This window comes from Camelus dromedarius, chromosome 9 (genome assembly GCF_036321535.1).
Source record: "Camelus dromedarius isolate mCamDro1 chromosome 9, mCamDro1.pat, whole genome shotgun sequence".
Lineage (NCBI taxonomy): Eukaryota > Metazoa > Chordata > Mammalia > Artiodactyla > Camelidae > Camelus > Camelus dromedarius.
The window spans coordinates 72,888,198-72,902,121 of record NC_087444.1 but is presented as its reverse complement, the minus strand read 5'-3'; the positions used below and the strand labels follow the sequence as shown (position 1 = coordinate 72,902,121).

The 13,924-nt window shown below is 44.8% G+C and overlaps 1 protein-coding gene across 1 annotated transcript in view; it reads left to right on the top strand.

Annotated features, from left to right (window-relative positions):
* Positions 1–12,996, top strand: part of ZNF541 (zinc finger protein 541) — a 31,037-nt gene extending 18,041 nt beyond the window's left edge. The window contains exons 9-16 of the mRNA XM_010991684.3: positions 1,302–1,365; positions 2,000–2,142; positions 2,522–2,625; positions 3,808–3,883; positions 4,440–4,528; positions 11,705–11,845; positions 12,046–12,227; positions 12,332–12,996. Of these exons, the coding sequence (XP_010989986.2) occupies positions 1,302–1,365; positions 2,000–2,142; positions 2,522–2,625; positions 3,808–3,883; positions 4,440–4,528; positions 11,705–11,845; positions 12,046–12,227; positions 12,332–12,494 (962 nt within the window). The 3' untranslated portion in view covers positions 12,495–12,996. The remainder of the gene's footprint in view (positions 1–1,301; positions 1,366–1,999; positions 2,143–2,521; positions 2,626–3,807; positions 3,884–4,439; positions 4,529–11,704; positions 11,846–12,045; positions 12,228–12,331) is intronic.
* Positions 12,997–13,924: the final 928 nt, after the last annotated feature.

Sequence of the window (13,924 nt, the reverse complement as noted above, 5' to 3'; positions counted from 1 at the left end):
GACATCCCATATGTCTCTGAGGCTCTCTTCATTTTCCTTTATTCTTTTTTCTCTCTGTTCTTTAGATTTCATAGTCTCCATTGATCTATCTTCAAGTTTGCTGATCATTTCTCCTGCCAGCGCAAATCTACTGTTAAGCCTTACTTTGGTTATTGTACCTTTTTTAACCCCAGAATTTCCTTTTGGTTCTTTTTTTTTTTTTTTTAATAATTTCTGCCTCTTAATGATATTCTCTCTTTGATGAGAAATTTTTATTTTATCTTCCTTTAATTCTTTAAGCATGGGAGCTGAGGGGGGAGAAGGAGCCAGCATCTCCTTGGCTGGATGTACCTGGGTAGAGTTCTGTTATACAGAGCTGGGGGCTAGGTGGATAAGGGAGTGGGCCATGGCTCTAATGCCACAGACTCCCACTGTTATTACCAAGATTTAGTAGGTTTTCTTGAATGAGTACTTATTAAAATGCTGTATGCCTTTAGGACAACTTCTAGAGACTTTAACGTACTATCTTTAAAAATAATTTTTATCAGTTAATTTGTTGCTTTGCCGAGTTCCTTACTCTACATTTTCAGTTGTCTTATTCCCCTTCCATGCAATTATTTTATTTTATTTTATTTTGATATGAACAATTAACCTGCAGTTTACCTTCTGAATAAATATTTAAGTGTGCAGTACCGTATTGTTGACTATAGGTACAGCGTTACACAGCACATCTCTAGAGCTTATTCTTCTTGCTTAACTGAAACTTTATTCCCATTGATTAGTAACTTTCCATTTCCCACTCCCCTAGCCCCTGGCAACCCCTATTCAGCTCTTTGATTATATGAATTTGACTACTTTAGATACTTTATGTAAGTGAAATCATGCAGTATTTCTCTTTCTGTGACTGGCTTATTTCACTTGGTATAATGTCCCCAATATTCATCCATGTTGTTGCATATTGCAGAATTTCCTTTTTTAAGGCTAAATAGCATTCCACTGGATGTTTATACCACATTGCCTTTATGCATTTATTTGTCAGTGGACATTTACGTTGTTTCCATATCTTGGCTATTGTGAATAGTGCTGTAGTGAATATGGGAGTTGAGATATCTTTTCGAGGCCTTGATTTCAATTCTCTTAGATAAATACCCAAGAGTGAGATTGCTGGGTCATATGGTAGTTCTATTTTTAATTTTTGAGGAAACTCCATACCATGCAGTCTTAAAGAGCCTGCTTTCAGCTGCCATGGAAGGCAAGCAGAAAGGGCCTCTTAGGTCACTTCTAGCCAGTCTTCTTGAGGCTTTTCTTTGTGTGTTTTCTAGATCAAGTGGAAGGCTCTTTTGGCATCTGTGTGGTGAAGGACGACACCAAGATCAGCATTGAACCGTGAGTTGGAGCAGACTTAGAACCTGAGGGTCCTTCCAAAGTGGAGATGCTTTGACCCTCCTTACATTCCAATGTCGGTTTTTCCCAGGGTGCCTTTTCCCAAGGGTCACAGGAAGATCAGGTCTAGATACAGAGTCTCTCTAGAAGAGAAATGGTGGGTTTCTCTGGGTAGATGTGGGAAGTTCCCCAGTGTTCCTTCTGTCCAGACATACCACATTTGGGCCCATGAGGACAGAATGCCTAGCACCCTGGGGTTCTAGGTAGAATTGGTGATGGCACAGTGCAAGACTCTTGAGTATCCATGGACTGTGTCTAGATGGATGTGACCTTGGATGTAGAAGCATGCCAGGTATCAGCACATACCCCTCATCCTAGACCCTAAGAGAGACACCTGAGGCCAGAAATCTGGTGATGAAGAATCGGAGGAAGGAAGGCAATATCCCTCAAGAGGTTTCTGGAATGCCTGCGCTTGTCTCTCGGGGTGACGAACACTCCACGTGTCAGAGAGGTGGCGGAGGGTTTCCACAGAGCAGGGCTGTGGCCCGAAGCAGGGCATCCCGCACACTTCTATTTTACTTCCCATCTCAGTCCCACATGTATGTCTTGTATGTCCGTGTGTGTGGCCTCATTTCAGACACATCAACATAGGAAGCCGGTTTCAGGCTGAGATCCCAGAGCTCCAGGACAGATCGCTGGCTGGAATCGATGAGCACATAGCTTCTCTGGTCTGGAAGCCATGGGGAGATGTGATGACCAATCCCGAAACGCAGGACAGAGGTGGCTGAGACTTGGGGGCCAAATTCCCAAGGGCCTTTCTCCATCTCCAAGGAGTTTCTCCTCCCAGTTCTCACCTTGACCAAGAAGCAGTGTCCCCAGGGTGGGGGTGAGGTGCAGAGGTAGCCTTCAGCCCAGGAGTCCTTCTCCCGGGCTGCAGTCCTTTGTCCTCACCTCTGCTTTCACACAGCAGCAGGCCAGGCTGTCCAGGGCAGGTGCCAGGAGCAGAGCTTCTGCCTTCCTCCTGGTACATCTTTCCCTCAGCCTGCTTTTAACAGAGATGTGAGGGTGACAGTGCTGTCGGGGAGGTCTCCTCCCGGACACGTGCTGACCTCTGCGTCTCCTCTCCCTCCCCCTCTGCCCGGCTGCTTGCTGGAAACAGTGACTGAGCTCTGCAATGTGGCCTGCTCCAGCGTGATGCCGGGCGGGGGCACCAACCTGGAGCTCGCTCTGCACTGCCTGCATGAAGCCCAGGGCAACATTCAGGTAAGGTGGAGGCAAGGGCTGGGCACAGAGGAACCGTGGGAAGCTCCCTGCTCTCCTGGGGCCAGGGGCTCTGGTTACATGCGATGTGTCTTCTGTGTGGGGGTGGCCCTGGGGTTGCTGCTGTCCTTGTGAATGTAGAGGAAGTGCACACATGTGCTCAGTTAATCAGTTATTTATCTGCACAGAAACAGCACCAGGTCTCCTCCAAGATTTCTCAGCAGTGCTGGGGAGGGGAGCCAGTAGAACCAACTCAGGCCCTGCATTAATCTGTTTTTTCTTTAAATTGAACTTTAACTTTTTGATTAAAAACCAGTGTATGAAAACCTCTGATGCAACAGAAATGCTTCTGCCTCCTTCAAGGACCCTCCTCACAATCCTGAGGTTTAGAAAATATTCAAGTCTGACTCTGTTGTGGGGGAGGAAGTCACATCTCCCGAGTTAAGAGACCCAAGAGTCAGTGCCACCTGGGGCTTTTTCTCCAGCTGAGAGGCTGTGGCTGGCACATGGCGAGTGTTCAGCAGAGTAATCGCCACATAGTTACTGGGTCCTCCTGAGTACCTGATAGTGTCATGGTATCGGGCTGGGGCCGGGCGTGGGGCCCACTGTTGGTTTAATGCTCTGCTGCCGCCATCTTAAAGTTCTCAATAATTTTGGAGCAAGGGCCCTGCGTTTCCATCTCGCTCTGGGCCCAGCAGATTCCATAGCCAGTCCTGACTGGGGTTAAGCTGGCAATTACAACAAAAGCCCTCTCTTTGCAGGGCTTCCATTTTACAAGAGTAAAACAGGAAATGTGGGGTTTTTTTTTAAGTGGTAGATAATAATTAGTGCTATGAAGAATTTAGAAGAGAGCAAGACAAGGGCAGGGCTGTTCCAAGTGCTGCTCCTTGAAAAAATAAGCTTGTGCCAGAGTTAAGTCCACACGCTGTTTCCTTCATCAAGAAGATCTTGTTAAGGAAAAAGACAATGTCAGCTGTACTCAGCAGGGTGCTTAGTGCTGTAGGCAACATGTTCCCCAGCGGGTAACCGGGGTGGCCGGTGTCCGACCATGGATCAACCTTGAATGGCCCTGGGGCAGGGAAGGCCTTCCGGAGGGCTGCAGGTGTTTTCCAAATGAATGAAAGAATAGAAGCAGGCCTCCCCTCCCCTCCCTCCACGAGTAGCCTGCCCCTTCTCTTGTCCCAGGTCGCCCTGGAGACTCTCTTACTCCAAGGACCCCAAAAGCTGCGGACTCACCCTCTCGCCGACTACCGCTACACAGGTGACTAGAGCCGGGCTGCCGGTATCGTTAGGGATTGGCCTGCATGAGACCCCTGTGAACCAGTCAGTTTCAATGGCAAGCTCTGCTTGTGCCTCTCGAATTCTCCTGGGGCCTTCACCTGCCTTCCCAGAAGGGCCTGTCTCCTCCAGGGGGCCTCAGTTGGAGCCTACCTTACCGTTTTCCCGTGGTGTCCCCATGGTCTCTGCCCGGCTGGGAGAAAGATGCCAGGGAGAGGTGGGGGCAGGCTCAGGGTCAGCGGCTGGGTATGCCAGCCTCGGAGTCAGGCAGCCTGGGGCCCCCTCCTGCCCTGGGCAAGCCTGTTAACCAGTGGAAGCCTCAGTTGCTGCATCTGTAAAGTAGGGATGCTAATAGCTCCTACCTGCAAGGTCTTTGTGAGTATTGTACGGAATAAGGTAAATAAGGGGTGTAGCAGAAATCTTGGCATAATTGGTGCTCAGCAGTGGCAGCTCGAAAAAGGAGGGGAGACTGCACTTCAGCCATGGCTGTGGTCCCAGGAGGAGAAACGTCCTTCCCCGCTTGGCTCTTTCCACAACAGGTTCGGACATCTGGACCCCCGTGGAGAAGAGGCTCTTTAAGAAGGCGTTCTGTGCCCACAAGAAGGACTTTTACTTGATACACAAGACGGTAAGGTGAACGTGGCAGGTGTAGACGGCCTCCTCACACAGCTGGGCCTGTCAGGGATGACACACTGCTCGCATTGTGAATGGTTGACAACCCCAGGCAGTACAGAAATGCATCCCCTGCTCGAGTCCCCTCCCCACAGTCCTACTTCTGATTGATAACGTTACAGGCATTTACTGCCCATCCAGATTTTACATACTTCTATGCACTTTCTCAAAAAAGGATGTGATCATGTATTTAATATCCTGCTGATTATTTTGCTCTTTTTTTAAACCTCATGTCCACAAAATTGCCCATAATCTTAAGTGTAAGATTTGACGTTTTGGCAAGTTTATACACTTGTAAGACCATCACCATGATCAAGGTAATGAAACTATCTCACCCCCCCCCGCAAAGTTTCCTCCTGTCGCTCTGTAACCCCTCCTTCCTGCCAGCCTCGGCCCCCCAGTCAGCACCTGCCTACTCTCTTTACGTTAGTTTGCATTTATTTGAGTTTTCTTAAGTGGAATAATCATACAGCATGTGATCTGCTTTGTCTGGCTTCCCACACTCAGCATCACGAGCCCCATCCACGGTGTCGTGTGTGCCCATAGCTCATCTCTCTGCTGCTGAGGATATTCCATTGTGTGCACGGACTGCCCTTTATTTAGTTGTCCACCTGTTAGTGGTTTCCTGTTACTGGGGATTACAGATAAAGCTGCTGTGAACAGTCACGTGCAAGTCTTTGTATGGACATGTACTGGTTTTGCAGGGAGGGGGTAAATACCTAGGAAGGGAGAGAGGGGATCATATGGTAGAAGTATGTTTAATCGTTTTTAAGGAACGGCCAGACTTTTCAAAAGTGGTGTGCCATTTCACATCCCCACCAGCAGGTTACGGGAGTTCTAGTTGCTCCACACCCTCACCAACACTCGGTATGGTCAGCCTTTTTAATTTTCGCCATTCTAACGCGTGTACAGTAGCATCTGACTCCCTTCCCCTAGTGACTAATGATGCTGAGCATCCTTGTGCTTATTTGCTGTCTGTGCACCTTCTTTGGTGAGGTGTCTGTTCATTTGCCTGTGTTACTACTGGGGTGTTTGTGTTTTTACTGAGTTGTAGGAGTTCTTTATTTGTTCTGGACCTTCTTCCAGATATATGCTTTGGAAATATTTTCTCCCTATATGAGCTTTTCAGTCTCTTAACAGTGTCTTTTGAAGAAAAGTTTTAAATTCTGATTAAACACAACTTACTAGTTTCTCTTTTATGGACCGTGCTTTCGGTGTTGCGTCTAAGAAATCTCTGCCTAATCCAAAGTCAGAAAGATTTTCCCCTGTGTTTTCTTCTGGATGAGATGCTCTGGAGGTTTTATAGTTTTAGGTTTTATATTTAGATTTATGATCCATTCTAAGTTGACTTTTATTATGTGGTATGAGGTGTGAGTTGAAGTTCATTTTTGCATGTGGGTATTTAGTTGTTCCGGTACCTTTTGTTAAAAAGACCATTATTTTCCCTACTCGGTTGCCTTTGTACCTTTGTTCAGTATCAGTTGACCATACACATACGCATATATTTCTGGGCTCTATTCCATTCCGTTGATCTATTTGTCTGTTATTAAGCTATTACCATACTGTCTTTATTACTGTAGCTTTATTCTAGGTCTTGAAATCAGAAAATGTGAGTCCTTCAACTTTGTTATTCTTTTTCAAAGTTATTTTTTTCTATTCTAGGTCCTTTGTATTTCCACATGAGTTTTATTTATTTTTAAAATTTTTTATTTATTTTTTATTTTTATTATATTGTTTAATTATTTTATTTTGGCGGGGGGATGGTAATTAGGTTTATTTATTTTTAGAGGCAGTACTAAGGATTGAACCCAAGAAGTTTCACGTGCTAAGTATGTGCTCTACCACTTGAGCTGTACCCTTCCCCTCTGAATTGTAGAAATAGCATGTCAGTTTCCAAAAAATAAAATAAAATCCTGCTAGGAATTTGACTGGTACTATGTTGACTCTATAGGTCAACTGGGGAGAATTGTTATCTTAACAATATTGAGTCTTCTGACCCATGAACAAGGTATATCTCTGTTTGTTTAAATCTTTCATTTCTCTCAGCAGTGTTTTGAAGTTTTTAGTGTACAGGTATTGCAGCCCTTTTGTCAGATTTATTCCTAAGTAGTGCTTGTTTTTATGCTGTTGTAAAATGTTCTTTTTTATTACAATTTCCAATGGTTTGTTGCTAGTACAAATAGAAGTAGAATTGATTTTTGTATTGATCTTGTGTTCTAAAATGTTGCTCAACTCACTTATGAGTTTTTGTAGCTTTTTTGTGGATTTCATGGGATTTTCTAGATAGACAGTAATATCATCTGCAAATAAAGACAGTTTTATTTCTTCCTTTCCAACCTGGATGCCTTTACTTTTTTTCTTGCCTTTTTGCACTGTACAACCACCAGCACCACATTGAGTAAAAGTGGTGAGAGTGGACATCTTTGTCTTGTTCATGTTCTTAGAGGGGACACCGTTCCACCTTTTACCTCTAATGATGTTAGCTGTAGGGATTTTGTAGATACTGTTTGTCAGATTGAAGAGAAGTTTCTTTTATTCCTACTTTGCTGAGAGTTTATATCAGCAATGGACGTTGGATTGTATCAAATGCTTTTTATGTGCTTGTTGAGATGCTCATACAATTTTTCTTTTTTAGTTTAATATGATGAATTACACCGATTTTGGATTGTTAAACCAACCTCGCATTTCTGCAATGAGCTCTACTTGGTTGAGTGTAATGTCCTTTTTCTATATATCGTTGGATTCTATTCATTAAAGTTTTGTTTAAATTTTTTTCATCTATGTTCATGAGGGACTGTTGGTCTGTAGGTTCTTTCCTTGTAATATCCTTGTCTGGCTTTGGTATCAGAGTAATGCTGAACTTAGGGAATGAGTTGAGAAGTACTCCTTCCTTTTCAGTTTTTTGGAGGAGTTTGTTTAGAATTGGTTTTGTTCCTTCCTTATATATTTGGTAGTGAAGCCAAAAAAGCCTGGAGTTTTCTTTGTGGGAAAGTTTTGAAATACAGATATAATTTACTTAATAGATACATGGCTATTCGGGTTATCAGTGTCTTTTTGAGTGAGCTTTGGTAGTTTTTGTCTTTCAAGGACTTTGTATACTTCTAAGTTGTCTGATACATTAGCATAAAGTTGTTCAAACTATTCACGTTATCCTTTTTACATCTACAGACTGTAGTGATGTCACCATTCTCACTCTTGACATTAGTAATTTGTCCTTTCATTCTCATCAATCTGGCTAGAGGTTTATAACTTTTAATGATTTCCTTTAAAATCCAGGTTTTGTCTTGCTGATTTTGTCTATTTATTTCTGCTCTGTTATTATTTCCCTTTTTCTGCTTGTTTTGGATTTAATTTGCTTTTCTTTTTCTAGTTCCTGAAGGTGAACACTGAAGTCATTGATTTGAAACCCTCCCTCTTTCCTAATATAGGTGTTTAGTGCTATAAATTTCCCTCAAAGTGCTGCTTAGATAAATTTTAGTATGTTCGGTTTTCATTTTTATTCAGTTCAAAATACTTTTTCATTTCCTTTTTGATTTCTTTTTTAACCTATGAGTTACTTAGAAGTGTGTTATTTAGTCTCCAAATATTTGAAGATTTTCCAGAGTTCTTCTGTTACTGATTTTTAATTTAATGGCCTTGTGGTCAGAGAAATACTTTGTATGACCTGAATCCTTTTAAATTTACTGACCCTTATTTATGGCCCAGAACATGGTCTACATCCTGGTAAATGTTCTGAGTATACTTAGAACATTCAGCTGTTGCTGGGTGGGATTCTATAAATGTCAGGTCAGCTGGCTGATAGTGGTTTCAGGTCTTCCCCACCTTTAATGTCTGTCTGTTCTAGCAGTTTCTGAGAATGGGTTACTAAAACCATTGGACTGTGGATTTATCTTTCCCTGCGGTTCTATCATTTTTCATACATTTTCAAGCTGATTCAGATACATACATTTAGGATTATTATTTCCTCATGATTAATTGACCCTTTTATCATTATGAAATGAGTTTCTTTATCCCTGGTATTACCCTTTGCTCTGAAATTACTTTTTCTGATATTAATACAGCCAACCACTCCAGCTTTCTTATAATGAGTGTTAGCATGGTGTATTTTTTTTCATCTTGTCGCTTTTAACCTATTTGTGTCTTTATATTTTAGGTGTGTTCTTGTAAGTAGCATGTTGTGGGCGTTGTTTTTTTATTCCATATGAAACATTTAGCCTTTTAATTGAAGTGTTTAGACTATTCATTTTGAAGTGTGGTATTGAGATAGTTAAGTCCATTGTCTTGGTGTTTGTTTCCTATTTGTCCCATGTGTTCTTTGTTTCCCGTTTCCACTTTTTCTGCCTTTTGGGGGATTAATGTAGTCAATGATAGGATTCTGTTTTATCTCCTTTGTTGGCTCATTGGCCATAACTATTATTTTGGTGGTTGCTTTAGCATTTAGAGTTTGCATCATCAACTTACCACAGTCTGCCTTCATGTGATTTGATGACACTTCATATGCAGAATGAAAAACATATGGTAGCATAGCATACTTCCATTTCTCTCCCTGGCCCTTATACTGTTGTTGTTATGCATTTTATTGTATATATGTTATAAACTCTGCAGTACATTGTTACTGTTTTTGTTTAAACAGTCAATTTTTAGAGCGTTTTATATAAAAAGGAATCTCATATATTTACCCATGTAGTTACCATTTTCATTGCTCTGCAGTCCTTTGTGTGGATCCATATTTCCATCTGCTGTCATTTTCCATAAAGAAGTGTGAATCAGTTAATATTTCTTATAGTGTGGGTTTACTGGAAATGAATTCTTCCAGCTTTTGTATATTTAAGAAGGTCTTATTTCGCCTTCATTTCTGAAAGATATCTTTGCTAATTATGGAATTTGATCTTTACAGGCCTTTTTTTTCTTTCAGTAATTTAAAGCTATTGCTCTCCTTTCTTCTTGCTTTTGTTGTTTCCAACAATAAATCTGCTGATGTCCTTGCCTTTGTTCCTCTGTGTATAACATGCCACTGCCCCACAACCCCAGCTGGCTGTTTTTAAGAAATTCTTTTTCTCCCTGGTTTTGAGCAGTTTAATTATGATGTGCTTTGGTGTGGTTTTCTTCGTTTTTTTTCCTTATGCTTGTGGTTTGTTGAGACTCTCTGATCTATGAGTTTATGGTTTTCATTAAATTGGGGGGAATTCAGCCTTATTTCTTCAGATACTTCTTCCATCCCTCCCTCTCCTTTGAGGACTCTGCTCACCAGTGTGTCTGACTTCTTGTAGTTGTGCCACAGCTCACTGATGCGCTTTTCATTTTTATGGATTTTTTCTTCTTGTGTGTTTCATTTTTGATGGTTTCTTTTGATGTGTCTTCAAGTTCACTAATCTTTTCTTCTGCGGTGTCTAATCTGCCATGAATCCCATGCAGTGTATTTTTCATCTCAGACTTTGCAGTTTTCACCTCTAGAAGTTCTGTTTGGGTCTCTTTTACATTTTCCGTGTCTCTGATACTTTTTGAACATACACAGTTATGATAACTTTTAATGTCCCTCCCTGCTAATTCTAACATATGTGTCCATTCTAGATTGATTTTGATGGATTGATTTTTCTCCCCCTTAATGTCATACTTCCCTGCTTCTTGGCACATCTAGTCATTTTTCACTGGATTCCAGGCATTGTGAATTTTAGCTTGTTGGGTGCTGGGTAAAAATTTTTGCATTCTCATAGGTATTCTTGAACTGTGTTCTGGGACACAGTTACTTGAACACAACTTGCTCCTTTGGGGTACTGCTTTTAGATTTTTTTAGATAGGACCAGAACAGCATTTCATCTCGGCCTAGTTATTCCCCGTCACTGGGGCAAATCCTGTCTCCTTGCTCTACCAATGCCCATGTGTTACGAGGTGTTTCACCCCAGCTGGCAGGAGCAGGCACTCTGCGGAGCCCTATGCAAGTGACAGGTTCCTTTCCCACTAACCCTTCTGGATAGTTCTTTACCCAGCTCTGGGCAGTCTTCTCATATGCACATGCTGCTCAGCATTTGGCTGGAGACTCAAGGGGAATTCTCTCCAGATCTCTGGAGCTTTTCCTTCTCTGCTGACTTCATCCTGTGCATCTGGCCACCTTGGTCTCCCCACACACTCTACTCCACTTCAGCTCAGGGGGTCCGTGGGGCTCTGCCTTCATCCCCCACCAAGGGCCATGGCCTGGGAAAACTCTCTCAAGTTTGCAAGTTGGGATGGTGGTAGTTTATTTTCTCTTTCTCAGAAAAGACTTTTTTTGACTGCTGTCTAGTGTCTTACTAACGATTGTTTCCTATATTTTGACTGTTTCTTCTCACTGTTTTGGATGGGAAAGTAAATCTGATACCTGTTGCTCCATCTTGTTTGGAAGCATAAACCCAACTTTTTTTTTTAAACCTTGTGATATTTCTTAGGCAGAGGATGTACTGTTTGGACTCATAGCTTGTGAATACACACCAAGTTGGAAAAAGAAAATTAAATAGCCAATTTAACTTTCCTGAGTTTTCTTTCTTGAGCAGTTTAACTTTTCTCTGCTGTTTGATTTTTTACTGATGTTATTATTAATAGGGTCACTTCTCAGTGGAGGGAGGAGCAGATGGCAGGGTCCGAATGCCCTAGGATCAAACCATGCCCTCAAAACCTCCTCTTCCTCTCGTGGGCCACACCCCTCAGTACCATAGGGCTGCGCCTAGCTGTTGCAAAGGCTGAGAGGTAGCCACCGTGTCACCATGTGAGGGTATTTGGCTTCATTAGTCCCAGTCGGTAGACATGTAGCTGTTAGGCATGATGTCACGGCAGGCGTCCTTGTGTGTGTCTTTGTGTGCATCTTCCCTTACGGAAGGGTCCCCTGCACTGGCCTTGTTGCTCAAAGCGTGCAAGCTTAGATGATGTTGGCTCTGGTGGCTTCACTTTGAACACCTTCATTCCCTGGAAGGACTTTGTGATTCCGTGCACCTTGCAGCAAAGGAGCATGCCAGCACCAGGCTACAGGGGAGAGACATGTCAGGAGGGCTTTCAAAAAGTGGCGGCTGGCCCCCTGGGGAGGGGATCTGGGGCCTCAAGGCCGTGCTCGCTGTTGCTCCTGAGGTGCTGTCCATAGCCGGCTCTGGTTTTCTTCCACCAGATCCAGACAAAAACAGTAGCCCAGTGTGTTGAGTATTATTACATCTGGAAAAAAATGATCAAGTTTGACTGCGGCCGAGCCCCAGGGCTGGAAAAGAGGGTCAGGAGAGAGCCAGATGAAGCAGACAGGACAGAAACGAAGGTAGAGGGTCACAGTGTAGGGGCTCTGGAGTTCAGTGCTGACCTCATGCCCACTTCCCATCCCAGCTGGGCAGGGGCTGGGGAGGGCACCCTGCGGGAGGGGCTTCCTTGAGGAGATGTTTGTGCCCTGGGTCCCCACTTCTCCTTTAGAAGGGTGGCAAGTCGGTCATCACTTTTTCGTCGTTTCTGACCCCTCCACAGGTCACTTGCAGCCCAAGGGATAGACCCAGCCACCGTCCAACCCCCGAACTAAAAATAAAGACTAAGAGTTACAGGAGGGAGTCCATCCTCAACTCCAGCCCAAACCCCGGCCCCAAGAGGACCCCCGAGCCACCGGGGAGCGTGGAGGGCCAGGGCATTTTTCCCTGCAGAGAGTGTGAGAGGTACCGGTCCTTTCCCTGGATGTGCCCTTTCTGCCTGCCCTCAGCCCCCTCAGGGCAACCTGCCTCCCCCCTGCTCTGACCCCCGTGTCCTCTGGTGACTCCAGGGTGTTCGACAAGATCAAGAGTCGAAATGCCCACATGAAACGGCACCGGCTTCAGGACCACGTGGAGCCCATCGTCAGGGTGAAGTGGCCTGTGAAGCCATTCCAGCTGAAGGAGGAGGAGGAAGAGGAGATGGGGGCTGACATGGGCCCCCTGCAGTGGTGATTCTAGGCAGATGGCAAGTTGGGGCAAGGCAGCAAGTAGGGGACCTCCAGCCCTGTCATGTCTCCCTTGGCCTCTCCAGGGTACCCCTCTGCCTCCCCGACCCTCACTGTCCCCACCAGCCAGCCCAGCTTGCAGACACGGCAGCATTTGGCCATAAGCAGGCAGGAGAAGCACCCAGTCACCCAGGCGCCGTGAAGTCCCTGACAGCTGGTAACAGAGGCTCCACTCTCTTTAAGTCACTCATCTCACCCCTCTTTGCAGTTCCACTCCTCTTAGAGCAGAGAGGCTGGGAGGGAACAGGTTACATCAGGGTAGCTCTTAAATGTCAGCCTCAGTTTGGGGTTTGTTACACTTGTTAGACAAGGCCAAGAGGTAGAGAATCAGCGGGAAGTACCTTCAGATCTGCACCACGCTGGGGCCCCTCACCTGGGTCTCTCTGCATTCCAGATTTAGTCCCTAGTCTTGCTGTGACTTGTACATTGTTAGGGTTTTTTTTGTACGTGTCGACTTGTAAATCTTATTAAATTGGGTTCGTAAGCAGCTGTTTTCTGGCTCCCCTGCTTGTTGATCCAACGAAGGCTTTGGGGCCCTGGCCACTCGCTGGAGTCACAGAGATGAGTAAACAAACTGAGTCCCTGCCCTGGAGGGGCTAGGGGCCTCATACATTCGGTAGTTATTAAGCGCCTACTGTAGTATGTGCCAGACAGGGCCCCACCCGTGTGACCGGAATACAGTGATATAGAGGGACCAGGCCCCACTCCTCACGGATCTTTCATCTTAGCAGTGGGAAGGTAGCAATGATAAATCAGCAAAAAGATGAGTTTAGATACCAATCATGGAAATGCTTTTGGTTATAGTAACAGAACAGCGTAGGTTTAAGCTATCGGACATCTACTGGTTCCAGCAGCTCAGCTGTGAATCAAGGACTGCGGCGGCGGCCAGCACCTGCAGCGGAGGTCAGCACCTGCAGCGGAGGTGAGAATCCCCTCCTCCCACGCCAGCGTTCAGCCCTTCTGAGGGTGCAGGGCAAAGAGCACGTCTCCCTTCCTTGTGTCCTTTTTTAAGAGCGAGGAAAGGGCCCCAGCAGAAGGCCCTTCATGACTCATCGGCCAGAACTGTAGCCTGTGCTCTTTGTAAACTGATTCCTGCCCGTGGGAAGGGAAATGGCCATCATTCTGGGCACTCGAGATTTATCTCCAGGCCTGGGGAAAACCAGTGCGTTTCCTCGAGTTCACTGCCACCTGATCAAAACTGGAATCCTGTTTACCAGGAAAAGAAGAGGAAGCACAAATGGCTACTGGGTGATTAGACCTCATGTCCAACACAAAGTGAAACACGAGGAAAGCAAAGCAGGGGGCCAAGTCCAAGGGAGGGGCAGGGTGTGGCAGACAGCAGTAGGTGGGTGGCCACACTGAGAAGGCTGCCAAGGC